Here is a 27,972-nt window from a genome sequence, read left to right as displayed (position 1 = left end):
TTTCATATAATTAATTCCATAGTAGCATAATCGGTTGACAGTTCGAAAAAGGGAACTGATTTGACTAGTAGTCAAATACCCTATTATATACATCGATGTTTTTTATTGTTAATGACATTCCTATAAAAAGTATAGTTTTTGTCATATAATTTCAAGTTCGATCTGTAATATATTACCACGTTTTTAGATAAACTAGACGGGAACCTAGATTTGCATAAGGTCAAGGATGTTTGAGGCGTGAACTATTGGGAACAGGTTCTCTTCAATATTTTCATTCCAAATAAATTATCAAATATAGGTTATCAGTAAAAAATCTGCATATAATATGTATATTCTTTTCAAATTTTAATACGGAAATAAATAAATAATGTTATTTTAATTAAATGGGGTAATGTTACCAAATAAATATGAATGAATAGGTTGCCTGCAATTAAATCCAAATGGAAGTCGTTAAATTTTTTTACTTCATTAGGGGTTGAATTTAAACCTTTAGCTCTACAAAATAAAAATAAAAAATTGTATTGAGGATCAAATTCAAGATTCCTACCTTCAATGGTTTAGTCTGTGTGTTGTTTGTCAGTACGAGTATTTAGTTATACATTAAGATTCAGGTGACAACGCATCTATCCACTAACTTATACTAACAGCTACTCGTTTCTTGTACAACTGCGTTGTAAAAATTGATTTTATGCGTCTTTACGCTAATGTTCCGGCAAGGAAGTTGATTGTTAAGTATTTCCTCGTTTTTTATTCTGCGGATGTCTAGAAAGTCTGAGAAAGTGTATATTCAGCATTTTGCGACTATCGCAAAATATTCAGATTGTTTACTTTACAAACTATTTTTGAAAACTATTTTTTTTTGTTTTTAGAATTGTATTAAATAAATGACTCTATCTAATTTTACATGTAAAATATGATTTTATAAGTTATAAGCCATGACAAGGATTATTTCAATGTTTTATTAAAAATCAATCTTGTAGAAGTAATCATTGAAATGAATGTTTCATAGGAAATTACAGTTTCAGTAAACAATTTTTGTGGTCAGGTTCCTTTTCCGTAAATTAGCCACATCTATTTCATAGAGTCGGGCCAAGCTAACTCTACTCTGCATGCAATTTGCATTGATAAATGTGGCAATGTCATCATTGAATGTCAAATTTATATGAACACATGATGTTTATAATGAGTATAATGACACTCCCTCACTTTGTTCAAATGGGTGGAAAGTTAGCTTAGACAAACTCTAATTTAGTTTCAAAATGGAAACTATATATAATGTACTAATATATATTGTACTAGCGACCCGCCCCGGCTTCGCACGGGTTACACAAAACCTTAATAAAATGTACATCTACACCTTCCTCAAGAATCACTCTATTGATAGGTGAAAACCGCATGAAAATCCGTTCAGTAGTGTTTGAGTTTATCGCGAACAGACAGTCGCGGCGGGGGACGTTGTTAAAGAGAATTTTTATTCTCGTTGATAAGGTGTAGTAATGTAGGATGGCAACATACATTATACGGCTAGCTGCACATCGCTGAAACTGGAAAGTGACTGTCTTATGCACAACAAAAAAGCGGTTACGAAAGTAAAACCACGCTTTTACTTAATTATATAAAGTGCATTTGCATATGTTAGGTGTAGCTACTTAGATTACTAAGTAACAAGTAGTAAAGCGGTTAAAAACTTTACTAACTTTCGATTAAATATGCAACCTTCGTGAACTACTCATAACAATTACTTTTTCATCAAAATTGGTTTAGCAGATTTGACGCTGCTTTGACACACATTACAAACAAAGCTACATACCTACATGGGGCCGATTTTTGAATTTCGAGCGCTCGATTTCGTCATCCGAAAATCAGTGGAAAACAGCGAAATGCTAATTTTTGAAATACGAGCGATAGAAATTGGGAATCGAGTGGTATTGACCACTCGTTTGCAATTCTATTAGTAGAATTAAAATGCCGGGTACTGGAGATATTATTGAACGAAATACACAAAATCGAGCGGTCGAAACTCAAAAATCGGCCCCCAGTCTACTTACTACTACTCTGCTACTACGTATAATTTCTTCTAGCTTGGCCTTATTCCGTGTATTTTTCATTTTTAAAAGTATTCATAAAAAATAAGTAACAATACCTATGACAATCAGAATCAATAGTAATTTTCTAATAACTTAAATTATATTTTTAAAAAACTATTTAAGGTAGACAGATACTTTAGGATCGTTTTGTATCCGCTACTATATAATTTTTAAGCAGCTTTGGTACGGAGACATATTATTATGTCATCTCCATCTCCACACAATTTATAATTTTAAAACGCAAAATCTCGCAAAATTGTCATTGAGATGACATCCGTCTCCTTACCCAAGGTGCTTGAGAAACACTATATTGATAATTGATACTGATTGTACCTACGACAAGTTATGTTTCTATTAGGTTGTTTGTAGGCATGGGAAAATGCCATGAAAAATGTCCATAGGTCCATTAGATATGTATCTCCTAAGATTACCAAGTCACGAATTCTGCGGCTTACATTTTTCTGATTGTTCGCAAACGTTAGTTAATATTTATGTTGAATTATAAAGTTAGATAATACTGAGAAGTTACTAACGCATTTATAATTAATTTATTGCAAGTTTTATTGCTAACTTGGCCTTGAAACTTAGCAAAAGTACTGTAATTTCATTTTAATTGCAAATAAAGATTCGTCTCTTGATATAAAGATAATTTGCTGTATTATAATTGTTTATTAAATCAGTACACATAAAAAAATATCTACAATAAAACTCTAATGTAATAATTATTATAGTATCGTTATTGTTTCGTAAAAATACCAAACTTAAAAAAAACAACAACAATGTCGTAAAACCAGCTTTGATATTAGCAATAACATAATTAAATAAAAAAAAACATTTACATAAACACCACTCATTTCCAATGTAGAAAACGTAATCATTATCTACCGTATACCTACTCATAAAAAAAATTACAATACTCACTTCACTTAGGTACTTACCTAAATATACTGGCCAGTGGTATTTATTAAACATAGGTATTCGTATAAACGCATTAAACATATCAAATTTAACAAAAATAATCTTGCAAAGTTATCTTCAATATTTACAAAGATTATTAAAAAAAAACACCACTCGATTCTAATCAACAAAAACGTAAACACACAAATGATTAAAAATCTAACAAAAAACTATTAATAAAATAGTCACTTCACTTACCAAATACTGGCCAATAAGCCGCCTTCCAAACCGCGGTTAAAAAACAAAGCTAGTCGCGTAAAGCACGCGTTTGAAAAAAGAACACTAGAGATAAAGACAGGTGAGCCGCGGTGCGCGCACGACAGGTGTGCGACACGTGGGATGCGCTCGCGCAGACGCCGCGGCTCCCCACCAGAGGCGTGTCTCGTGTGGCTATTGCCATCGCTATTGATATTGGGCTTTGTATTAAATTTATTTTTATTATTTTAACTTTAGAACCAAAATATTACTTTGCTAATCCGCGAAAAGATAACGTTGCTAGTCAATCAGTGCTAACCCGTTATACTTATACACTTGCGGATTAGCAAAGTAATATTTTGGTTCTAATTATATGGATTTCCGCAAAGTAAGGCCTGATTCTAGTTATTCACTATTTTAACTTTATTAGTTTTATTCCAGAGCAAAAAAATATACACTTATAAACGGTGGACTTAATGTCATACGGCATTCTCGGCCAGTGAACCCTTTTAAATATTAAACCGGTTTGCACTGATTTACTAGAACCAAAGACATATGTAACTTCGTATAAGACGTATAAAGTCTAAGGAAAAAACGTGCCTCCGAATTCAAGTAAAAGTCATTCTCGAATAGATGCCGCACACACCTTTAGCCTATCCTCAGCTAGATGGCGTGACGACACCGTTTCATATTTAACAATTTTAACACATAGATATCTGTAAAAGAACATGGATCAAAATGATATAAAAATAATAAAATCATTTATCCATATATATACATTTTTTGATATCTTTATGCGTTTTCATTTTGAGTTTTTGTCGTGTGTCGATAGATGGCAGTAAATTTACAGACACTACAAAATTTCCAATGACAGGACCCCTCTATACTATCTATTCTTTTTGCTAGAACGTTATTACTTCGCTGATCAGCAGAGCAATAGTTTTGTTTTAATTAGTATGAATTTCAGCAAAGTAACGTCTGATTCTATTAATTAATTACTATACATCTATACAAATTTGTTTGATTTTATATAGGCATGGATTTAAATTTCAAAATTAAAGTAACCATGTCAAGAGAAGCATAACTTATGAATAATTAATGATCACACGAAGACAGGTTTTTAGTTATCTCGTGTTTTAATTATACTGCTTTTTAGCTAAGTAGAAACCTTATGTTCATACCTATTATGAAATAGGAAATACTTATAAAAGAACGATTTTTGTGCATTTTAATTTATTTTCTAAGATTTGCTTTGAAACATTTCCATAGTAATGACGTCTCATAACGATCGCTTACGTAATAAGACTAATAAGGCAGCACATCTTAAGGAAAATGTATGTCGCATGTTTTTGTGGCACCACGTAACTATACTACAGGCCAATTCGAACCTACACTGACATCAGAATGATATTTGAATCATGTTATTTAGACGTGCGTCTCGCCCGACCCAATACATGGCCTAGTACGAGAGAAATACACGATAACTAAATGACATCAATTTAATAACAATAAAAAGGTGGTTACTTTATTCAGTGTAAAAACAAAGAAAGAAATAAATAAACATAATAAAACTTATAAACCTACAGATAAAAAATTTGGCCCAGTTCACCGTCAATGGGCAAGGTGCCCAGAAGGCTGGCCGTATTTCCCCGCTGTATGGCGATACTAATTCGCTGGGCGAAATAGTGGCCAGCCCTCTGGTCACCAGAAGCCTCTATTAGGCGCGCCGACAAGTCTTTGTACAGTCGACGCGCTAATAACAATATATTTATTTACATACAAGATATTTACAGTGGTTGGTACTACTAAACGAAATTAATAACTAATAACTAGCTTAAATCTAAAATAGCCCTTTGAGGCATTGTACCAAGGATGCTGGCGGCATTTCCTCGCTGTACCGCAATGATATCAGTTAGATGTCATTCTGATATCAGTGTACGTTCGAATTGGCCTGTCCGTTGATGTCATGTCGATAAAATTATGCGCAAACGTGCGGGTAAACAGGCATTGTTTACATGGACCAATCGATGGTGTATCATTAGCTATTAATGGCTTTTAGATTCATATTTAATAATGACGTGCCTTAACATAAATTATGACGATTTAGAAATACAAACAATAGCATTTGTGACGTCCCACGGGTAAAGGTACCTTATGGCGGTTGGCGCTTACGCTATTATTAACGCCGCTCCAATATTATTGCGGCGCTATGTGACGTAAGCGCCAAGCGCCATAAGGTACCTTTTTCCATGGAACGTCACATTGAAATGTTGGTGTTTTCCATGGTAGTATAACGATTCTGGCATCCTTACTATTATTTTAATGATACAGGAGGCAAACGAGCTAACGAATTGCCTAATGATAAGCAAATACCGTTGTCCATGGACACCCGTAACATCCGAAAGGTCGCAAGTGCGTTACCGGCCTGTAAGATGGGAGTATGCTCGTTCTTTTAAGGACAAATGTTATAACTGCTAATAGGTGAAATGTGGTATGGAGTGCTATGGAAAATCATTATTCTAAATACTCGTATGTAGGAAAAGTCTCGGACCGGAAGCTAGTTCGTAAATAACGTAAACAATATTTATACTATTATACTATATAATACGGATATATAAAATAACGTTCTAAAAATATGAGAATAAATCCGTACACGGCGGGTTGGTAACTGGCGGGAAAAAAATTGAAGAAATTTGAACCTTATGTAATTTATTTTAAATTTAAATTTCTTCAATAACATATCTCTACTCTCGAGTTATCAACTTCTTCCCGCCGTGTACCGAAATTTCGTAAGTTATCTTAGAATGGCAAATAGAAGAACTATTCATCAAAGATACGGCCCAAAAATTTACATAATTATCACTGCGGTATATTGTTGGAGAAGACATTTTGAAGATAATATTTTGTATTAGTTAAAAATGATTACTGTTTTAATTTATAATGACATGATGTAAAAAACGTGTAAGTAAGCAAAATATTCCTAAAAATTCTTTGTCTAAAAATTTCGTAGAAGTTTGACGTTTAAAATAACACTTGCACTGCGTGGGCTATCAAAATCGCTGCAGGCTTTTCTTTGGACTAACTCTAACATATATTTGGGCTACCCTGTACCTATATGTAGTTATTTCCCACCAGAAACGGCCGGCTCTTAGTACGCGTAGGTATTTCCCATCACTTTTTTCGTGATTCACCTTGACAATGACTTAATGACTCTTTGTCGCAATTCGCGACCATTTCGAATCGTGCCTATTTAGCGGACCATTGATCGATTAGTATTCGAAGGACGAACGGCATTGTCCACTTACTTGGCTAACTGATACATGATGCGTATGATGGTATGGTATATACTTCGTTTTTTGTAGCATTAGAAAAAGGGTAAATAATTTTATCGTGTCTTTTTATTGAAAAACACTTTTGAAAAATGAGTAACGGCAAATAATTATTTAATCAACTATATAGCATGTAGGTATGATCATTTACATTCTTTTGGTTTCATAAGTAGGTACCTAATAGTTAGTTTTTTATAAAACGTTTTCCAATAAAAAGATACGTAAGTGATTTATTTACCCTTTTTCTAATGCTATACAAAACGACCCCTCAATCCGCATTGGGCTAGAGTAGGGACTATAGCCCAAGCCCTCTCGCGCATGAGAGGAGGCCTGTGCCCAGCAGTGGGACGTATGTAGGCTGAATTATTATTATTTATAAAAAACAAAGTACATATAGCGATTATCGACTTGGAAGCGCGATAAACATTGTTTATCTCTGTCTTTCTGGGTAATAGGAGTCATCTTTTCATGTTATAATTTTCAGCAACTAAAGTACATATCAACCAGTCAGATAACAGGAGTCCGATTTTTTTAAATGTATCCCCTTAAAAAATGAGGACTGCTCTATTACATCGATAATCGCGTCCATCATATGCCTGCTGGACGTATTGTGGAACCGAATAAGGAATGTTATGGAATTACTTTATGGGTAATGAGTTTGCTTTGACCTTTTGATGTATTCAGGGCACTTCATTTAGGTAAGTACCTATTATTGTACTTACCATATGTCTTACAAACCTAAAAATTAAGTCACTCGAATAAAACCGCCAAAATACATGAAATGCTTACATTAGGGGTCATCCATTAATTACGTCACACGAATTTCTAGGTTTTTTGACCCCTCCCCCCCCTTGTCACATTTGGTCACATTTGGCAAACCCCTCCCCCCTAGTGTGATGTCACATTTTTTCTACGAAATCGCCAAATCGAATTAAGTAAGTACCTAAGTATTATTAATATTTTATCAAAATATTTTTGACGATATAAATATTAGTAATTTTATAACCCAAAACTGCTTAGGAAAGAAAATTAAACGAATAAAAACGATTATCGTTTTAAAAACTTGTTATTTAAATGTACAGCGAATAAAATAATTAAAAAAAAAATTCGGTTACTGATGAAGTTAAAGTGACGTCACAAAGTTTGTGTCTCCCCCCTCCCCCATGTCACAATATGTCACATTTTCTTAACCCTCTCCCTCCCCCTAAACGTGTGACGTAATTAATGGATGACCCCTTACATGAAACTTTGCAAAGGTAAATATATTAACGTAACATATACTTTGTCTACTTGCCTAGTAAGCACCAGTTTTCGTTGCTAAAATACATTGTTATACAAACATAGTTAATATAGCGAAAAGAAGTTTTATAAGTAAAGAAAGAGTGGTAACTCCATACGAAGTCGACATCTAACGTCAAGTAGCGTAATGTATCAGTACAGCTAGTCGACAATAGATGTCGCAACGAACGAATATCACTATGGTAAAACCAGACATAGATGTATATATATTCATGTTAATACAGAAAGTCGTTTTAAAATAACAGCGTAATTTCGATCGTATGGCGATGGTTAAAGGGGCCCACTGATTACCAGTTCGCCGGACGATATCAGCCTGTCAGTTAAACGCAAAAGTTGACAGCTCCGAACAACTGACAGGCCGATATCGTTCGGCTGACTGGTAATCAGTGGGCCCCTTAAGTTCATGTGGCTCTTAATATTAGTAGGTTTTAATCATAAATAACTATTCCAAATTTGAAATCGATAGCTCAAGTAGTTCTTGAGATATTTAGCAATGTGCCAGACAGACGGACGGACAGAATTGCACCATAAAGGATGACTCACGCTAGACCGGGCCGTGCCCGGACCGGGGCGGGCCGGAGCGAGCCGACACAGGGGCTGTCAGGAGCGCCACCGTGACCGGGCCGTTCCGGGACCGGGGCGTCAGGGCCACCCGACACTAGTTTATTACATTAACACTAGTGCTGTCCGAGCAATGTCCGAGCCTTTTGAAAAATGAAGGGATTTCATTTTCGTAGCTAAATGTTTTCAAAAGTTAACACTATATTAACTAACAATATTTAGTAACGCCGATTTTATAGTCATCAATTAGTGCAATGATACTAAATTCGTTACAGCATTCGGCCTTATTTTAATTAACAGAGATAAAAAGCGTAATCAAGAACAAAGAATCACTTTGTCCACGTCATTTGAAGGTTTACAATTGAACCATGTTTTTATATACCAGGTATTAGGTACTAAAATTTGATTGTCCCTATTAGTACAAAAGCTGAATGATTGGACAGTTAATAACGATAAAGTATACGTACAGATTCTTTAGAGTAGGGGTCACCAAACTTATATGAGGGCCATATTGCGCCTCAGAATCTTTCGCGCGGGCCACCGTCGGTTTTTGCGCCGAGGGAGGGTGTCTGGTTGCTGCTGTTAGGAACAGTTCCACTCTCAATGAATGCTGAACCCCTGGAGCCTGGCTCCCGCGGGCCTGACAGTGGGCACTCGCTTTGGGTGTCGGCGGGCCGGATTGGAACGCGTCTCGAGCCGGATTTGGCCCGCGGGCCGGGGTTTGGAGTATGCTGTATCATTTGTTGTCAAAAACCGATTTTAGGTTTTTAGGTTTTATTTTCACTAAATCTGCGCGTAACTCGGAAAGTAGAATCGATAATGTGGGACCTTTTTACAAAACAGGTCACAAATGTTATTAGTAAGTAAGTAGGTAATTAAAATTACATTTAACGGAATCAAACTGTATTGTCTTCGAAAATATTATCATTGGGTTTTGATACCCGCAAACGTTGGTTAAAATATCAACAAATTGTTAAAAAAAACACAGTTAAATCTCTGAACCGATTTAAATAAAATTTTGTATGAAGAAAGATAGAGCCCCGATGAAGGATAAGTATATGATTATTATCACGGAAATTATAACGCAGATGTAGTTGCGGCATAGATATATCTTATCCTATAGTAAGTACAAAGTTTCAAAGCAATCTAGGTAGTCGTTTTAAAATGGGAGCGTAACTACAGCTTGGCAAAAAAGAGTAGAAATTAAAAAGTGGCAACACTGTAGTGTCGTCCCTTTCAAACCAATATGTATAAGAAAACGGGACAACACTACAGTGTTGCCACTTTTTAATTTCTACTCTTTTTTGCCAAGCTGTACGTTTGTATGGAGAACCGAGCTTGCTGGGGGCTCTTAACTGAGTTAACAGCATACATAGTGTGTTAGTTGTTAGATGTTGTAGAATGTAGAGGACTAAAATATACTTCTTTTAGTTTTCCTACCATGTACCAAATATAAACAAACAACAATACACACAACGCATAAACAATTACTTAATACAGGATCCGGTCTTTTGGCGTCTCGTCAAAATCGGATAACGTTCTGCCTAGAATACAAACATACTCTTTGAACTTCATTTACAGGTTTATTCCAATATGAAACTTATTCGTATACATTAGGGTCCAATTTGAAACAGAGTTGCACAGGACTTAAACTCTTTTGTCACTAAGTAGTCTCATTGTGTAGCGAATTCTCGAAAAGCCGTATCGGAATTTTCACGCACATTCGAATCTGAATCTTATTGTCATAGCAAAGGGTTGAATTAAAAACGTTTATGACAAAGTTGTTATGATGATATGTATGTTTGCTTCACTAAGATCCTAGCTTTGCGTCCGCGATGCATATTTGCATAATGCAATGATGCTATCTCGCTTAAGCATGTGAATGTCTTAGTTTGTTTCCTTATTAATGTATTGTTGTAATAATTGTTTTATTATCTGACTACTGGATCGAGAGAGAAATCAATAGCGTAATATAATAGCTATGTTATGGTTATGTGTCGTGGGATTATATATAATATATCTATCCCTTATCCATTTGTCTCTATAAGCATAAGCAAAGAGAATTTGAAATATAGGAATATTGTCAAAGTAAATTATGTAATCAGTACATTTACTGCCATCTTTCGATACAAATGATTAACACTTTTAGAACGCCATTCGACTTTGATCCTTATTCTTTCACTGATATTGATATATGTTCAATTTGTTCAAAAAGTATCGCCATGTACTCGAGAATAGGCCAAAGGTTTTGCCAAATTGCGTTCTAAAAGTTTTAATCATTTGTGTCGAAAGATGGCAGTAATACTGACTAAATAATTTACTTTGACAATATTCCTCTAGTCTAAATTCTCTTTGGCATAAGTATCAACATTATGTACCAAGTGCATACCGGGTGTGGCCTGTAATATGAGCAAAAAGATAAACTGTAGGCTGAACTCCTCATACTGACCAACATTTGTTCAGCGACTTTTAAAAATAACTTGTGGTTTGATTTTTAATACACTTTAAAGTTTATTCTAAGACGCAATGTATTGCGAATTTTGTTATGTTTAAGGCGTGATGCGTGACAAGCAATGTCAATCACAATGATATGGCGTGGCGATGGCGTCCATTGAAGATAATATTTATTATGTATGAAAAATAGCGAGTCTAAATATTTCATAATTTTTCAAAGTTGTCGAACAAAAGTGTCCCCGTTTGAGGAGTACAATCTATGTTTTAATTATTTGCTCGTGTTACAGGCCACATCCTATATACAAGAATACACTCATTGTTCTATTTAATTCGTTGTATATTCGGTATTTGTAAAGTATATCGGAGCGGCCAAGGTGCTCAAACGTCCAGGGGTGTCTACGAGTAATTAATTTATTTTAGTAATATTTAAGTTTTTATGTCCAAGTTTTACTTACTCCAGATTGGATCCATATATGAAATCATATTTTAAACGCGATTCTATTCCTTTTGAAACAAAATAGGAAGATGTTATTTTTTATTAGATGTCGTTGCAGTCTTTTGTACGAGGCGTTACAATTACTAACGACGTAAAAAACGTCTGAATGGCCACCAAAAAAGGAGCGCATCATATTTCACTGTCAGAAATAAGCTTCAATCCATGGTATAATAATATACTCCGCCTGGTACTCTATTCCCGTCTTTTCTAGGTCACCTAACTGACACAAGCCTACGTCATCATGCGACAGCGCTATATGATAATATGCGATAGCGCTATATATAGCGGCCATGTTGTTGTGACGTAGGCCTGTGTCACTCTGGGAATAGAAGACCATGTTTTATTCGACCATGCTTCAATCCTCAGTGTCAAATAACTTCCGTCAACCAAGGACGCGCTGGTCGGATCGTGTAACTTCAAATACTCGTTGAACCACAGTATAAAAATTACTTATTTTTCATAACAAATTAAATCAATCATAAACCCATAGACAAAGCTTATTGATGACTCGATGAGTGATACTTAAAAGGGTTAAAATAGATATTCAACATGTATGTATTCATAGATTAACATCACACAATATATTTCACTGTCAGAAATAAGCTTCGATTCTCAGTGTCAAATAACTTCCGTCAACCAAGGAGGCAAGGACACGTTGATCGGATCGTGTAACTTCAAAATAGTCGATTGAAGCACAATACAAAAATTACTTGCAATATTAACTGTCAGTTTTGATTCTTTGTCAGTTATAAATGCGAGGTTTTATTAGTAGTATAGCGTTACTTTATCTAATTTAAATAATATAATGAGTACATAGTTTTTTCAAATCGATGGGTACGGTGTCAGTTGTCATCTTCATAAAAATTATACTCAGTCATGTTTTTTAAAAAACACATGCATTTTTCTTTCCTCGTAATCGAAATGAAAAGTGTTTAACTCGGGTGAAAGACATCATTTCAGCCTCGGACTATTGGCGCACTCACTGCGTTCGAGCACCAAACTACCTCGGCAGAAATGAGTGCCTTTTATCCCTTGGTTAACAATCTACTATATAACCTTTAAACGCCAAATCTCGCAAAATTGTACTGAGATGACATGTCAGCGTACCCTTCCTGTTTGGAAAAGACTATTACCTATAGGGATTTCTAGTGTATTTAGGATTGTTTCTAATAAACTGGATAGGCTTTTTTTGCAATACCACGTCGGTGGCAAACAAGCAAAGCTGATGGTAGGTACCTAAGCGGTAACCGTACGTTGCCGACCTTTTGAAAAAACCTGTAAACTCCCTTTATGAAGAACCCCATACTTTAGTCTCGAGAAAACTTTGACACTGAGCTTATTCCACAGCCAGAGCGTCCACGGGAGAAAATAAAAACCGCACCACCATTTAGTTTCTAGAGTCGGAGTTCTATAGGTACAATGATATATACTATAACTATAGATACGTTATACTCATACATAAGGAACACAAAAAATACTTCCATATTTATTTTTATACCTACAAAGAAATCTGTTATTTTTTATTAATTTTCGAATTCCATTCATCTCTGTCTTATACTCGTTGTTAAACGTGAGCTTGTCTCTTTCTCTTTCGGTGAGCGGGAGCTCGTTAGCACGTGCACATTGCGCGCTTGCCCAGGTGCAACTAAAGGCAACTTGTACAATTTGTCACAAGGTAAGCTTCAATTTTGGAACACCTATAACATATCTTGAGTTATAATAAATCATTGGTTCTATAAGAGTTGACTTTTGACGTGCAGCTAAGTTAAAATACTGTTAGACATAAAAACCCACACGGAAGGCTACACAATGTAGCTGGTATTATGTAGTGTCGTGGGAACACTGTTGCTGAGCTTTGGGTAATCTGTTCCGCCGCTATTAAAGTTTTTTTGGTAATTAATTAAGGCATTGTGTGTTGCAGTTCCGTCTCCAAGTAAACATAAAAATGATTAATTATTATGTTGCATAAATTTAGACATACATACTAGACTTCTTTCACAGATTGATCGATATTGCGTGACTTAAAACAATAACTCTCATCTACATCAACCGATCAAGACGCGTAAGGCAATAGAACACAAACGTAACATAAAAGATGCTTAGGTATATAACTGAACGATGCGAAACAAGATCTAGGGGCAATGGGATGTCATCATGATTGCTAATATCGAAGTTGATAATTCAATCGTTCTACACGTTTAATTTATGTTAATACTGCTATATTAGGTAGGGTTTACTCGGGTAATTCCGAATGTCGAAAACTGTCGGATAATTCCGAAAAGAGACTTTTATTATGATGGAATTAAGGGTAATTTTCATCTGAATTTCGGAATTATCCGACATTCGGTAATACCCGAATACACCTTACTCTAGATTACATACAGATTTAAAAACCGTGCGAAAAGGTATCTCTTTAATACTCTATTATTATAGGGGATGTGTTACCCTATACTATATAGGGATATAGAGTACCTATTCATGACATACCTACTTAATATAACTCCCAATGTAAGCCTATTATAATATAAATTTAATTAAGTATAAAATAGTGAGACTGATACTTGACTCTACACTCAAACTAAATGTAGTTTTGTGAAGCTTTGTCCATAACAAAAAAAATCACTTCTTGTGTAATAAAAATAAATAACTAAATAAACAATAACTAAGTCATCAGATGTAACTAAGTTGGTAAGGTGTTAATGATCTTGCCGCAACTTTATTTGTTTATTTGTTTATTTATTAGGATCACCAACAGAAGATACAATTTACATACTAAATATAAGTAACATACTAAGAGGGCACATTTATTATTGCTCCCCCACTTACAGGCAATCACAGCATGCATTAAGTATTTTACTCAAAAATGGACGGCAAAGTCGACTTTGCCGTTTAAAAAATAGGTTGCGAAGCGCGTAGTTTATGGTCAGTCAAAAATTAAAAAGTTAAAAACATTGCAGTCTCGATTTTGGGACTGCAATGTTGCATACAAATTCCATTATTTGTCGAGTTCCAAACTTTTTAAAAGTTGAAATGGCCATATCAAATGAAGGCACAGGCCCATTAAACAGCCAAACAGATGATTAGTACCGCGACTATTTAGCTGTCTCAAATAGGTTGGCGTATTTTCGGCAGAAAAATACACTTCTATTTTTTATTAAAAAAATAAAAAGGCGGCAAAGCTAATTTTTTCAATTGTTTCTACTTTTTTCTGTGAAAATATATACGTAAGAAAGTTGCTTTTGTAAAATATTTCTATGATATTTATATTTCTTGCACCATTTTTGAGAAAAGCACTATATATGACTCGGCTGGAAGGCTACTTGCTGGCTTCGGATTCAATTAAACGGACTCCCAAGGTCGTCCGTTTAAAACGAATCCTCAGCCTGCAAGTAGCTACTTCCGAGCCTCGACAATAATGTACTAATAATGTATAATTTACACATTTACTGCTTAGACTGCCTACACTTTATTGCTTAGAACAGAACATTATTTTTCACACCACCTATTCGGAAAAGAGCTTTTTCTTCCCTGCTAGGAGGGATCAAAATGGCACTTTTCCCCCGTGGTAGGAGGGATCAAAGTAACACTTTTCTGTTCTAGCACACTATTTTTACATTTTTCTGCACATTATTTTTTTAGCTTAAATAATCTGTTTAAGCATCAGATTGTGTCAACGCTAAGATTTTTTGATTTTCCTCATAGTTGATGTGAAAAGCAGTATGTGTCACACGGTATCAAAATAATTTCGTCTTGGGCGTTAACACTTGAATCCCTCATTACGCTCAGGATTCAATGTACGCCCTTGACGGAAATATATCATTTTGATCCCTTGTAACACAAACTACTATATCAAACATTCTTCAGCTCTCCTGCCTCCTTTTCGCGGGCGTATTGGAGAACCTAGATCTAGAATATAATAATGTACTAACCTCAGGCTGCGGCTGCACTCGCGCCGGCAATGCGCGTGCGAGTTCTGGCGATGCCGAGCGCTCCCGCTCGCGCATCTCGCTCGCTAACGCCGCCGCGCGCGCCGCTCGCGCTGCCACCTCGAGCGAGCCGCTGGATTTACTCCTAAAACAAGGATATCAGGTCATATCTCGAAGCTACACATATAGAAAGATCTCTCTCTGGTCGGTCCCTCACGTCTGAGGATCGTGGTTAGTGTCAGGGTTGCATCTGGAGCGTATCATCTGTCTCCACCGGTTTCTGTCCAACGCGTCTTTGACGACCGCGTAGAAAGCAGAGGATGACGTATAAAAAGATACGGGTAGCCTATTGAGCGAGAGATGATAGAGCAATCGTGCTATTTAGGGCCCCAAAATCGGCACTGATTAACAACAAAAAGCAACATACGGCGCGATTCGGGAAATGAATTAGAGATTCACTAGATATGAAATAGTAAAGATATGTGACGTACCACGGCAAAAGGTACCATTGCCCCGGCTGAATATTGGAGCGGCGTTAATAATAGCGTAAGCGCCTGCCGCCATTGGGTACCTTTTGCCGTGGAACGTCACATATCTTTACTATTTCATATCTAGTGAATCTCTAAATCATTTCCCGAATCGCGCCGTTAGTAAGTGACAGAGTCTAAACACGTCACGCAGGCATGCACTTTTGCGGCTGATGGTACTTTGTCGATATTAAGTCAATGCAAAGTTAGCTTAGACAGATTCAAGCTAATTACTATGCCACAGAGAAAGGCTCTTGTTTGTTCCTTGTGCTGGTTTTGCGAGACTGAGCAGGCGAAAAATTCCATTATTGATTTTGGCTACGGTTATAAATAGGTAAATAAAACATTTTTTATTCAGTAACAAAGATTAGGTTTACAATAGCTGTGCTAGTGCCTCTTTTTAAGTAAGTATTTAAGATATTTGTGTTAACAGAACGCTCTTCCACAGGTTGTTTTGCTTACACTTACCTACTTGGGTAGGTTGTAAGGCACTAGAGGCTGAATCTATGTTTTCGTGCCAAAAAGTTGGAGTTTGTGTCTCGCCCGAGGATTTTCTTTTTATTTTCCCTTTATTTTTAACAAGAATAATAGTAGAATTATTACCTGACAGGTCTGTCAATAGGGCCGAGCATGGACAGAGGCTGCGACGGCGCGGAGGGTGCGGGGGGTAGGTACATGACGTGTCCACCCCAGGAGAGGTAGTTTATGCCAGGCCGCCAGGGTATGGATTCCTCCTGGTAAAAAAAGAAATACTTTTAATTCTTGTCAGTATTAGATTCAGTTGTCTTTTTAAAATTCAGTACCCATAAGGTACCTGTACCATATGTACCAACCGGGTTCCACCAAATAACAGTGTAGGTAATTGTAAATAATGAAAAGAGACGTCTGAGCGGCTTGAGACAATAATAAATCAAAATATTAAAGCGTTTTGGTCTTAAGGAAAAATACAAAATTGTTTGATGGGTTGAAAATTTTATATAGAGAGTATAGTCGGAAACACACTTGACTATGTTTCAGGAGCTAAGCAAAATAATAGCGATTAAATTTTACCTTTTCCGACGGCGGCGTAGAATTCTCCTCCTTAATATCATCTTCAGCAACCTTCGCTCTCGCCGGCGGTTGATACAGCAGCGGATTGCTCAACGAATTTGGCGCGGACTTCGTCAGAAACCAGTTCTGTTCAGGTTCTTGCAGCATCGGCTCGTGTTCCAAATCGAACCTTTGAGAACCCAACGCCTCCTAAGGCTCCCGAGTGAACATAAAGGATGGATAGACGATAATAAGTATAAAAACGTACCTTTTCCGAAGGCGGCGTAGAATTTTCCTCCTTAATATCATCTTCAGCAACCTTCGCTCTCGCAGGCGGCTGATACAGCAGCGGATTGCTCAACGAATTGGGCGCGGACTTCGTCAGAAACCAGTTCTGTTCAGGCTCTTGTAGCATCGGTTCGTGTTCCAAATCGAACCTTCTGGATCCCAAAGCGGCTCCTAAAGCCCCTGAGACAGATTTCCGGAGTTTTTGAAGGCTGTTGAAGCCTTGTTGGATCTGCTTGCCCTGAAAACATTCGTAGAAGCACGACATGCCTTTAAACTATGCGGGAATGGAGGTGTTCTTAATGGTAATGATGAGCTGAAGAGGAATAAAGGTTCGATTGGAGTTTACTTTGAGAAATGTGTGGTCAAGGTATATAAGTCAACAAAGAAGTATAGTAAAGTATTGAATCGGTCGAGGAAATAATATATTTCAAATTTTACTACATAAAATCCAAACATAGAAATTATACAGGTTGTTTCACGCCAACGCAATGAGAGAATATATGAAATTTGTTATTTGGAGTTGCGTAACCAAAACAACGAAAATAACGAAATAACGAAAATTGAAATTTAAATTGAAGAGGAATGAGGAATGAAGAGGAATGAGGAATGAAGAGGCTGATCGCTTTTGCGAGTAACAAGTTTCTGTATCTTTTATACTTTTACATTTTTTCCTCCAATTCATTGAGATGAATCATCCTGAATGTTAGAGAATTTTAGGAAGGTACGTGAGCTTTAGATGACTTTACAGAGAACGCTTTGAAATGAAAGTTTCAAAAGTTAGTTACTTTGGTTAGTAAGTATGATGATGAAGAGTTAGTAGTGAGTTTTTATTGCCTTTACTCCTCCTCAGCGTGTACGCGAGAGTTTAGGGTAATTAAGGCCAAATATTAGTCTGTTAGTTTACAATGTTAGTCAAAATTTAGAATAATTTTAGTGTCATAGTGTTGGTAACTTTGGTTGAACGTATCACTTCATTTCATTGAGATACTATTACTTTGGTGCGAATTTTAAACTTCCCAGATGAGATGAATTTTCAAAAGGCAGCAAAGTGGAATATCGTGGGTTAGCAACATTGTTTTCGAATAATTCCATAATCGTGTGTCATCCGTGTTTTATCTGTGGAATGTGGATCGTAAATGACAGCCATCTTGTTTGTTTACATTCTGAATCGTTGCTATTTCAAGAGAAATTTCTGCTGTCACCATTAAATACCAATATATTCAATAAGATTGTGCTATGTAATATGTATTGTGATATGTATTATATTCTCGTTCAACCAAAGTCCCGACCTCCCCTACCCCCGCGTACTCCACCCCCCACCCCACTACCTTGTCATCGCGCGGCAGACTCAGGCTGAAGGGCTGCGCGCCCGGACTGTACGTAGCCAGACCGGAGCCCCGCGGCGCGGGCGCTCCGCTGACGCCGTCAGAGCTGCTGTCACCGAGGTCCTGTTGCGGAGTCCAGGCTGGTGTTGTGTCGGGGACCTGTGCAATTTGCGTTTTGATTGTCTCTAAGGCTCAAAAGAACTAAAGTAATAGGGAGTATTACTGCAATGTTCTGCCGCCAGAGCGCAGCACTAATTTGTTTAGTAGACCATAGAGTAACTTATACATACTAGGCCTTAAACAGTTTTTTGACAAGTTTTCACAATGACATTGATGCATCAAGGCGGGTTGTGTACAGGTAGCCTACCGCGAAGCGCGAAAATCGAAATTTCTTTATCTGCCTCTCTATCGACCGAATAGGAAAGAGTGATAGAGAGGCAGAAACTGAATTTTCGATTGTCGTGTTCCACGGTAGGCCATGTGATTGACCTAGTGACGCCATCTACGCAGAGTTTTGCGTAATATTCCCTATTGCTGTCCGGCTTGCACAGTGGCAATATAATACGCGTGCGATTAGAAATAGGAGCAGGAGGGTCAATGTTCGAAATTATTCGTGATTAGCGTCCTTACTTTATATTCTGAGACTAATTTACGATATCCTCCTCAGTCATACAAATGAAAAATCCTCATTAATTTTTATTTTACTTTTTTTCAAAAACTCATAATCTTGTCTTAAACCCAGAAGTGAGCCTGGTCGGCTGACCATAGGATGTAATATTTTTTATTTTCTAATAAAATGAAGTTAAGTCGATAAATTAAGCATCTTTATATTTATATTATTACCTATTAGGTAAGTACCTAAGACTTTATTTGATTGAAATATACTAAACACCCAGCAGTCAGCCTGTGTGGATTGTGCATGTTTCTTTATTTGTGCAATGGAACCCGTTAAATAGTATTAGCACAAAGAAATAGGAAAATTTCGTATGGCGGCAGTTACGAGGTAACAATAAGAAAAATACGTCAGAATATAAAATACTTTATTTACACAAATTAAAACAATTCTTATAAAAACAAAGTGTAGGTTAGCTGCTTTATATTATTAAATATATAAACACTAAACTCTGGAAACTTTAGATATATTTTTTATACATATAACTTTTTTTTGTTGGATAAAGGAAAGCATTTGGCCACAATCTCACCTGATGGTAAGTGCTGATGTGGTGTGATGAAATTACTCAATGTAATTTCGAAAATGAAATAATTATGTATTGTACCTATTAAATATATTTTACTCGAACTTGAATTTGGACCATAGTTGTAAGTTGTAGAATATAACGTTATGTGAGTTTACGGTAGCCATTTCCTGTGCAGATAGGCATAATTATTCTTATGTAACTTTATCGAAATCACCATCACCTATATCTTTAAACCTCTGTATTTTTAAGACTTCAAGGTGCTAGTTTTAAAGAACCAATCTGCCTTATCGTCATACCAATCTAGCACCTTCCTGTCATACCACACGTATGCCCCTTTCAGACTTTGGGGGGCATCCAGGGCCAAATACACAGGCGTCTCTGCCGCCTCATCGGTACTGTAGAATCCTGCGCCAACCGTCATGTCAGTTCTAACCAATCCAGGATGCATAGAGTTGACCGAGATATTGCGGGGTTCCAATTCCTTCTGCTGCAAAATAGTTAATGCACTAACACCAACTTTTGCAACTCTGTACGCAGCCACAGTTCCACCGTCAGCAATGTCATCATAGTTAAATGTACCATTCTTCACACCTTCTAAGAACCAATCGACGAATTCGTTGACATCCGCAACTGTGAGGTCTTTCTTCGATAGTCTGTCGATCCAGTATTTATTTCTAATGTTAGACAAATGTCCACAATCGCTGGAGATGTTGACAATTCTTCCGTTATTCCTTATAAGCGGGAACAGCAATTCTTGAATGGTCAGCAAGCTCTTGTAATTGATGTCGACAATATATTTACATTCCTCGTAGTTATTATACAGTTCGACACTATTAGCGACGGCTGCGTTGTTGACTAAAATATCAATACCGCCATGATTCTTCTTGATGTGGTCTCTGAATCTTTCTACACTTTTTCTATCGATGACATCAAGTTGGTGATAAGCTGGTTTGAGTCCGAGTTTGTTGAGTTCTGCTACTGCTGCCTTGCCTCTGCCTTCGTCCCTGGATGTGAGGTAGACTGTTCCATTGAAGCGTTTGCAGAGGGCCTTGACGACGGCGAATCCTATACCCTTGTTGGAGCCGGTAACAACAGCTAGCTTCTGCGACATGACTGCTTCTTGTTGAAGTCGGCAAAACACTGAACCGTTGGGGCATATTGTCATGTTATTAAAGGGGGCATTATCTTAATGATTAGAATATTCGCTTGTTTACAATGGAGTAACTATGGTGCAATCGTTATGTAACATAAAGATAACGTCCATCGTTATGTAACGTAACGATATGTTTGTGTTATCAGTACATGAAGTTAAAGGTTAAGTTAAAGGTTTCCTGGAAGATGTCGCTTTTTAGTGATAAGACCGCCTGTTGTGTACCTCTTCTTGATTATTTTTGTATTTTTTGTATCGTTTTCTGTATTGGTGTTTGAAATAAAGAGTAATTGTATTGTAGAGTTATTAACAGTAGGGATGATGAGTATGATGACACATGTTGGCGCTAAGTAAATTAGACAAAAGCTAAAAATACTTTAGGGTACTCCACGTACCTGTCCAGTTTCTTGGTCTAATGTCATTACATCTCACTCTCTTATTAAGAAAAATGTGGGACAAAGTTAGACAGATGGAATACCACCCTTCCCAAAATCCTAACAAAATCTTAGCAAAATTCTTTTAGAAGTTAGTTTTACTCGAAATGGGTGCACGTAATCGGAACGAGGTAATGATACCAGCGAGGGCTCTGAGCCGGGTACGATACAGGGTGGATGCGCATATTAGGTAAACTTATACATTCCCTACTAGAAATTTTAGGTACCCTCAGAATTCTTTCATGTTTCCGCAAATACTGTCCTAATGCCCAAAAGTGTGTTATGTTTACCCAGTAAGATTTATAATAAATTGCCTGTCCATCTTAGAATCCCACAATGTCAATTTAAACATAAACTATTGATATTACTTATTATTGATAATCGTTTTTAGTCTATTTGACATGACTTTTAATAATAACTAGGCATGTATAAAATATAAACATTGTATAAAGATGTAAATCTATTTCGCATGGTAGTACCTATCTACATGCATGGTATACAAGCAAATTATTCAAGTTATTGTACGGAATTTGCCGCCACTGCAATCAGTTAATCACTGAACTTTGAACTTATTCATTTATGTAATTATTAGCTGTTTTCGTATGCGTGGAGATGTATGGTGTTTGTGATAATTATGTAATACATGAACATAGATTATTCTGGAACAAAATACGGTAAATATAGGGTTCATAATTTGTTTCAAATTACTCAAGCAAGATAGTTTTAATTATAAAACCTGTACCACATACAAACTTTCATTTCCCTTTTTAACCAAGGGGTTGAAATTTTAAAAATCGACTTTTACTTGTACACAATATAATATAAATCTAACCTGATATGCAAAATTCAGCCCTCCCCAATCCTGCCGAGGTTTTCTCGAGGGGCTACAGTATGGGCTTCTTCAAAAAAGGAGTGTACCTATTGGTGTACCTACAGGTTTTTAAAGAGTCGGCAATGCGCATGTAACACCCCTGGAGTTGCAAGCGTCCATAGGCTACTGTGACTTCTTTCTATCAGGCCATGTGCTTGTTTTCCACCGACGTGATATTAAAAAAGTAGTAGATTCTTACTTGTCTTGAAGGCGACTCGATCCGCTGATCGCTGTGCGCGTGGTCTCCTGATATGCCGGAGTCGCCCGACTTGTCGGCGGACTGGTCTGACCGCGGTGAGGACTCGGCTGTTATGTCGGCTGACACTTTGGTCTCCACAGCTAGTGGTTGGGTTTCTGTTGAAAAAATGCAGTTTTAATATTTACTTATTCGGGGCATCACCAGCAATACAAACAGAAAATGCTAGACTTAAAGATATAACACAAAAAGCCGATAAATGATATCCGCATACGTTCAATACCGTACTAGCTGGAAAGAAATATTAAAATAAACAAAAGAGCTTAAAACATTTAAAAATACCATTGTGTGCTAGCACACAATTTAGGTGGGTACATTAAGAGTGTACGAGTAGGTATTATGAACTAAAAATGAATACATATTTGGAAGGGAAAAATAAGTTGTTAATACGCTCCAGCTGTGGAATGAATTACCTGCCGACGTTTTCTCAGCAGTGAAAATGCTTAGGTATAAGTGGAGAGCAAACTGTAAAGCAAATTCACATCTATTTCATATCTCTGCATTTAAGTACCTTATTAATGGATACACGAATGGAACATTCTAGGCTACGTACAGATGAAGTACAACTTAATCGGAGAACTGCATCTCTCGGTGCCAGACTTTCAATTAACAAAACTTGCTTTGGGAAGCCTTGCTTTAAAACATGATGAAGAATCATCCAAATACGGCACTGTTATTTGGGCAATTGGGCGACCCGTCTGAAGAGAGCACGGAATCCGACACTGCAACATGGGCCTCGCAGTCTTACCTGAAGCTAGATGGGCGTCCAACGTGGCTAGCTGCCTCCACGCTGCCGCGGGCGAGAATCGCGGCACCGCGCGTTGTTTCTTAGGCAGCGTTGGGCGCAGGCGCAGCGCTATGCCGAGAGAGCCGTCCGAGTCTGACGCGTCAGAGGAAAGCGCGGATTCTGAAGACACTGGAAAAGGATAAGGGAGGTAAGTTACGAGTGTCAACCAGTTTGTAAAAGTATCAAGCGTTTTGCTCATCGTGTTCAAAGGATTTCTCCCATGCTGATATTGAAGGGACATCCTTTGGTGAAATGGTGTAAAACAGAAAAAATACAACACATTTGATACTTTTTTTATTGTTTTTCTGTGTATTTTCTCTAGAAACTTTCTGCCTCGCACAGCTAAACTGTGGAATGAACTGTCGCCTGTGGTATTTCCGAATTTCCGGACCGGTATGACCTTCAAACCTTCAAGAAAAGAGCGTACTTCCATCTTCAAGGCCAGCAACGAATTTAATTACAACCCTTCTGGTATTGCGAGTGTCCATGGGCGACTTACCATCAAGCGATTCATCTGGAGGCAAATCATAAAAAAACAATACTCACAGTTCTTAACTTTACAGTCCTCCTTCAGCTTGGCATTGAACTCCTCAAACTCCGCATCCTCCGCATGGTAGCCCAGCAGCTTCTGCTCGATGGCGTGGAAGTTGCTGATCTCCTCGATGATGGGGCTGCCGAGGCCGGGGAAGTCCTTCAGGTGGTCTTGGACCTCGAACTGTTTGCTCTCGATCATGCCGAAGTAGAATTGTTTTGAGGGAGCTGGGGTATGCCTGGAACGTCATGTTAGTTATGAGATTACCTAGAAATCGTTGAGCTAGAAATTTTATGTTAAAAAGTTTGATCAGATACCACAATGTAATGAAAATTGCATGCAAATTCTTGTCAGTAGCAGTGCAATGAAGTTAATAAATAAGGTGCTTGTTCTTAACTTTCTTGGCCATATTTTTGTAATAACTGCAGATTTTGTTTGTGTTTCCGGTTGCCTAATATAAGTTGCAAAAGATCTTTATTAGATAAATCTACAACCATTTTATATATTGAAAACCACGACCTAGACCGAATATGGATCTAATTCTTTAAATATAAAAAAGGGGTCTAGTGTCAAATGCTTAATGAATTGTGATAGGTATTTGGTTACTTACTTCTCCTTGGAAATAACATGATTCGACGTCTTATTTCTCGCGGGAGAAATCTTTCTTATCGGAGAGATCTTTCTCGTAGGTGAGTGTTCAGGGGTTGACTCTTTCCCTGACGCCTGCCCTCTGTCAGGTATCGTTCTACCTTTATCTTTACCCATTTTATCTCCATTTGTTATTACATTTGTTTTACCATTGACTTTACTCTGAGTGACAGTTGACTTGATTTTACTTTCAGTAACCCTGGTTAGTGGTCTTCTACTAACAACTGCTTTAGTTTCTGGCTTGCTAACATTCGTTTTAAGACTAGACTCTTTGACTTTGCTCGGTGTTTTCGTTGGGTTTGGTTTCTGCGTCGTTTTGTTCTGACTAGTTTTATTTTCACTTACATTAATTTTAGCCCCTAATTCGTTTCTTATTCTACTTGTCGCCTTCTTTAATTCCGCTTGAAATTCATCTTTTTCTTCACTATTTTTAGGTAATAGTGAAGGAAGAGATTTTCTCAAAGGCTCACTCGGTTGGAGTCTGGATCCCTTCAGCTGTTCGCCTATAGCTTTCATCCTGCTTTCGTGCGTTATTCTTGGAGATTCGCTGTCTCGTTCACTCGAGATTAGCGTGTCAAAAGTCTTTTCTCTCCTTAATACGGGTTGTTCTGTGTCGACCTTTTTAAATCGTTCTGAATGTCTAAAGTTTCTATTTAGCAATGGTGTTTTCCATGCTTCGCTGTCGTTTGTCTTGGATGTTTTCGCTCTACATCCGCTGACTCTGTCTGTTCTCTTCCTGTAATCTTGCTTTTGTAGTAAATGTTCTTCTCTCTTCAAGGACGCTGTACTCTGGATCATGTCTTGAGTATCAGGATATTTGAAGTGTTGTTCTTTATCTTTGTAGGGTGACCTGTACCGTCGTTCGAAAGACTGGTCGTCCAAGGACTTGTAGGCCGTGTAGGAGTTCCTGGCAACTTCAGGCTCATGGTTGAGCTTCTTGGTCTCATGCCTGGTCCTGAAGAGTCGGAGCTTCCTTTGCGGTTCCGGTCTCGCATTCCCTTCGCTGGAATCCGGCGATGAACCTTCACGGTGCTGCTGGAAAGGGATAAGTGTACACTGTTTAAAAAACTTGTAAGTACTTAACTATTATTTACGTATTATCCACATTTGTGACGATGCTTTGTAAAGCACCCAGATGGTTTTATTTACTCCTTTTATCATTTTACCTTGTTTCATCCCCTAAATTTCCAGAAACCAGGACTTTTACGACCCATGACTCACAAATTTAGTTCGAATTTGCCAGCTAGTTAGATATAGGTGACCACATGTCTTATTTACCTACATTAACATACTTGATAATTCGGTAGCTATAAGTATGTTGTGCTCCTTTTTAGCTTAGAACCAAATCCCGGAACATACCCATACTAAGTGACCCATTTTTTACAATAGTCCCTTCCCTTGGTGACCACCCGTACATGTCAAACCGCCATATTTGAATATTTATAGCACGAAAAAGAGCGAGATTTCCCTAGAGATTATTGACTACGTGACAAAAACCTAAGCCCCCCTTTCGCTTGTGATCAAACGTGGTATTCTGAAGACCCCCCCCCCCACCCCTCTTCGAAGGGCACGTAGTATAGGACCGTACCGTACACTTGATGCTCCTATGAATTATAGCAGTGTTATGACAAGTAAATTCTCTTACATCATTGGTAGGTGGTGGCGGTGCTCGGTACTTCTTCCTGAAATGTCTCTTGCATTTTTGCTTCGGTTCCTCCTCTCGCAGATCAGGCTCGGAACCGAATCTCTTATTCAAACCGCCATCTGAAAATACAGATATTACTGATTAGCAATTATTAAACAATAAGTTTTTGGCATAAATAATATACATATTTGGTACAAGAATTTATCGCTGGCTGTACTTTTCTTTCCACAGGCAACTAATGCTCATCGAGTAATTCTAACAACCCCAAACACAGTTTGCGTTTTTTTATCACAGGTTCACAGGTTCATGGGAATGGTGCCAATGGTGTCTGGGACCATGGGACCACCTCTATCTCCACCATCAGATCAGCTCCATGTCATCATAATATTGCATTGTCACCCGATTTACATATGTATGCAAAATTTCAACTCAATCGGAAATGGGTCAAATTAGCTTCCAAGATTTGACCCACATTTAAAAGCACAAGTTAAATAAAAGATTTCCCTGCTTTTTTTCTGATTGATCCTATGGTGGACTGGTAGAGAATGCCATGAGGCAATTAATCCGCCATTTGTACCTTTGTGCAATAAAGTTCAAAATAAATAAATGGTACCATGAAAGAGGGATCCATATCTTTCAAGGGGTCTTTCAAAGTAGTCAAAAGAATATTGATAAAGTCAGTGAACACATGTATCATCTCACTTTAATACCCAAGGTTTCGATTTAACTATGATAGATCAGTGCATGGGTCATGCTTGGGTCTATAATATCAATATCATATTTTTGTCGTTGTCATATCGTTTGTAAATTGTCGCCTGTGGCGCCTGCTGGGACACAGTAGCAATCGATAATGCACTTACTTCCGTTATCTCTAAGGTCAATATTTGTGTAAGAACAGTACAGCGAGTCGAAGCTCGATGTCGCTTGTGCTGCTGATCACGATGTACTGTGTCAATCGATAATGTACTCACTTTCGTTATGCCTAAGGTCGAGATTTGTGTAAGAGCGATGCAACGGGTCCCTCTCGCGGGCCCGCAGTTCGCTGTCGCTCGTGGCCCCTGCCGACCGGGACCGGTATGCGTTGGAGTGCTGAAATATTAAACATCATTAATATCATTATCATTACATTTATTTATATAAATAGTAAGATCTTTATTGGTGATATGAAACGGGTTCAGTAGGGTCATATTGATAGGTAGATGTTTGTTACAAATTATATTCGTAGATGCGCGGAACAAATACCGGATATACCATCAACAGAGATACAACCAATTTGTAAAAATATATGACTTTATAGTAATTAGGCACTAAATTAAACAACTGACCTGAAATAGTAGATTGTTAACTAAGGGATGAAATGGTACCTTTCACCCGAGTTAAACACTCTACTTTTCATTTCGAATACAAGGAAAGTAAATTACATATGTATTTAAAATTTAAAAAACGCGGCTAAGTATATGGGTACTTTCAATTAACAATTAAAGTAATAAAAATATCGTTATATTTATGGAATGGGGAGTTAGCTATCAGAATAGAAATTGTATAACAAATCCATTTAAAGCCAAATTTCAATTGCTTATCGTAAAAAAAATCGTACTTGGAACGTAAAATCTCTAGTGCAGACACGTATCATTTTCTAAACACCTTTTAGAACAACAATGACCCACTTTCAGAGCATGAGAAATGAAAAAAAAAAATACATTTTTTTTGCATCCGACTCGTATCTATCTATAATATCAATGCTTTATTGCCGTTATTTGGCCGCTTTTAAGTATATAATTTACAAGTACTTTGAGGTACGTTTTCCGCAAATTGTATTAACACCTTTAATAACCGTTTTCCTCGTAAATTTTAAATTTCATGTTGCGTGCTAGCGCCTTATTTGGGATTGGTTTCAGTGATTGTTTTTCATGTGCTGTGTCTATTCCTGATAATGTTGTAGTGATACAGGGTGTAGTTGTGGTGATGAAGGCAGAA

At 37.3% G+C, this 27,972-nt stretch overlaps 2 protein-coding genes across 2 annotated transcripts in view; both read right to left on the bottom strand.

The window, feature by feature from the left end:
* Positions 1 to 27,972, bottom strand: part of LOC134790222 (uncharacterized) — a 134,751-nt gene that overhangs the window by 24,043 nt on the left and 82,736 nt on the right. Inside the window, exons 4-13 of the mRNA XM_063761056.1 lie at positions 26,967 to 27,084; positions 25,996 to 26,114; positions 24,313 to 25,382; positions 23,717 to 23,940; positions 23,132 to 23,299; positions 22,327 to 22,481; positions 18,477 to 18,632; positions 17,129 to 17,386; positions 16,435 to 16,565; positions 15,308 to 15,449 (exon numbers count right to left, since the gene is read on the bottom strand). Of these exons, the coding sequence (XP_063617126.1) occupies positions 15,308 to 15,449; positions 16,435 to 16,565; positions 17,129 to 17,386; positions 18,477 to 18,632; positions 22,327 to 22,481; positions 23,132 to 23,299; positions 23,717 to 23,940; positions 24,313 to 25,382; positions 25,996 to 26,114; positions 26,967 to 27,084 (2,541 nt within the window). The remainder of the gene's footprint in view (positions 1 to 15,307; positions 15,450 to 16,434; positions 16,566 to 17,128; positions 17,387 to 18,476; positions 18,633 to 22,326; positions 22,482 to 23,131; positions 23,300 to 23,716; positions 23,941 to 24,312; positions 25,383 to 25,995; positions 26,115 to 26,966; positions 27,085 to 27,972) is intronic.
* LOC134790198 (carbonyl reductase [NADPH] 1-like) lies at positions 19,900 to 20,833 on the bottom strand. Its single transcript, XM_063761029.1, has one exon. It carries the CDS (start codon positions 20,781 to 20,783, stop codon positions 19,917 to 19,919), a length of 867 nt encoding a protein of 288 aa, XP_063617099.1. The 5' UTR covers positions 20,784 to 20,833; the 3' UTR covers positions 19,900 to 19,916.

This window comes from Cydia splendana, chromosome 4 (assembly GCF_910591565.1).
Source record: "Cydia splendana chromosome 4, ilCydSple1.2, whole genome shotgun sequence".
Taxonomy (NCBI): domain Eukaryota; kingdom Metazoa; phylum Arthropoda; class Insecta; order Lepidoptera; family Tortricidae; genus Cydia; species Cydia splendana.
Note: the sequence above shows the minus strand (reverse complement) of the source record. Positions and strands in the feature narration are given on the sequence as shown.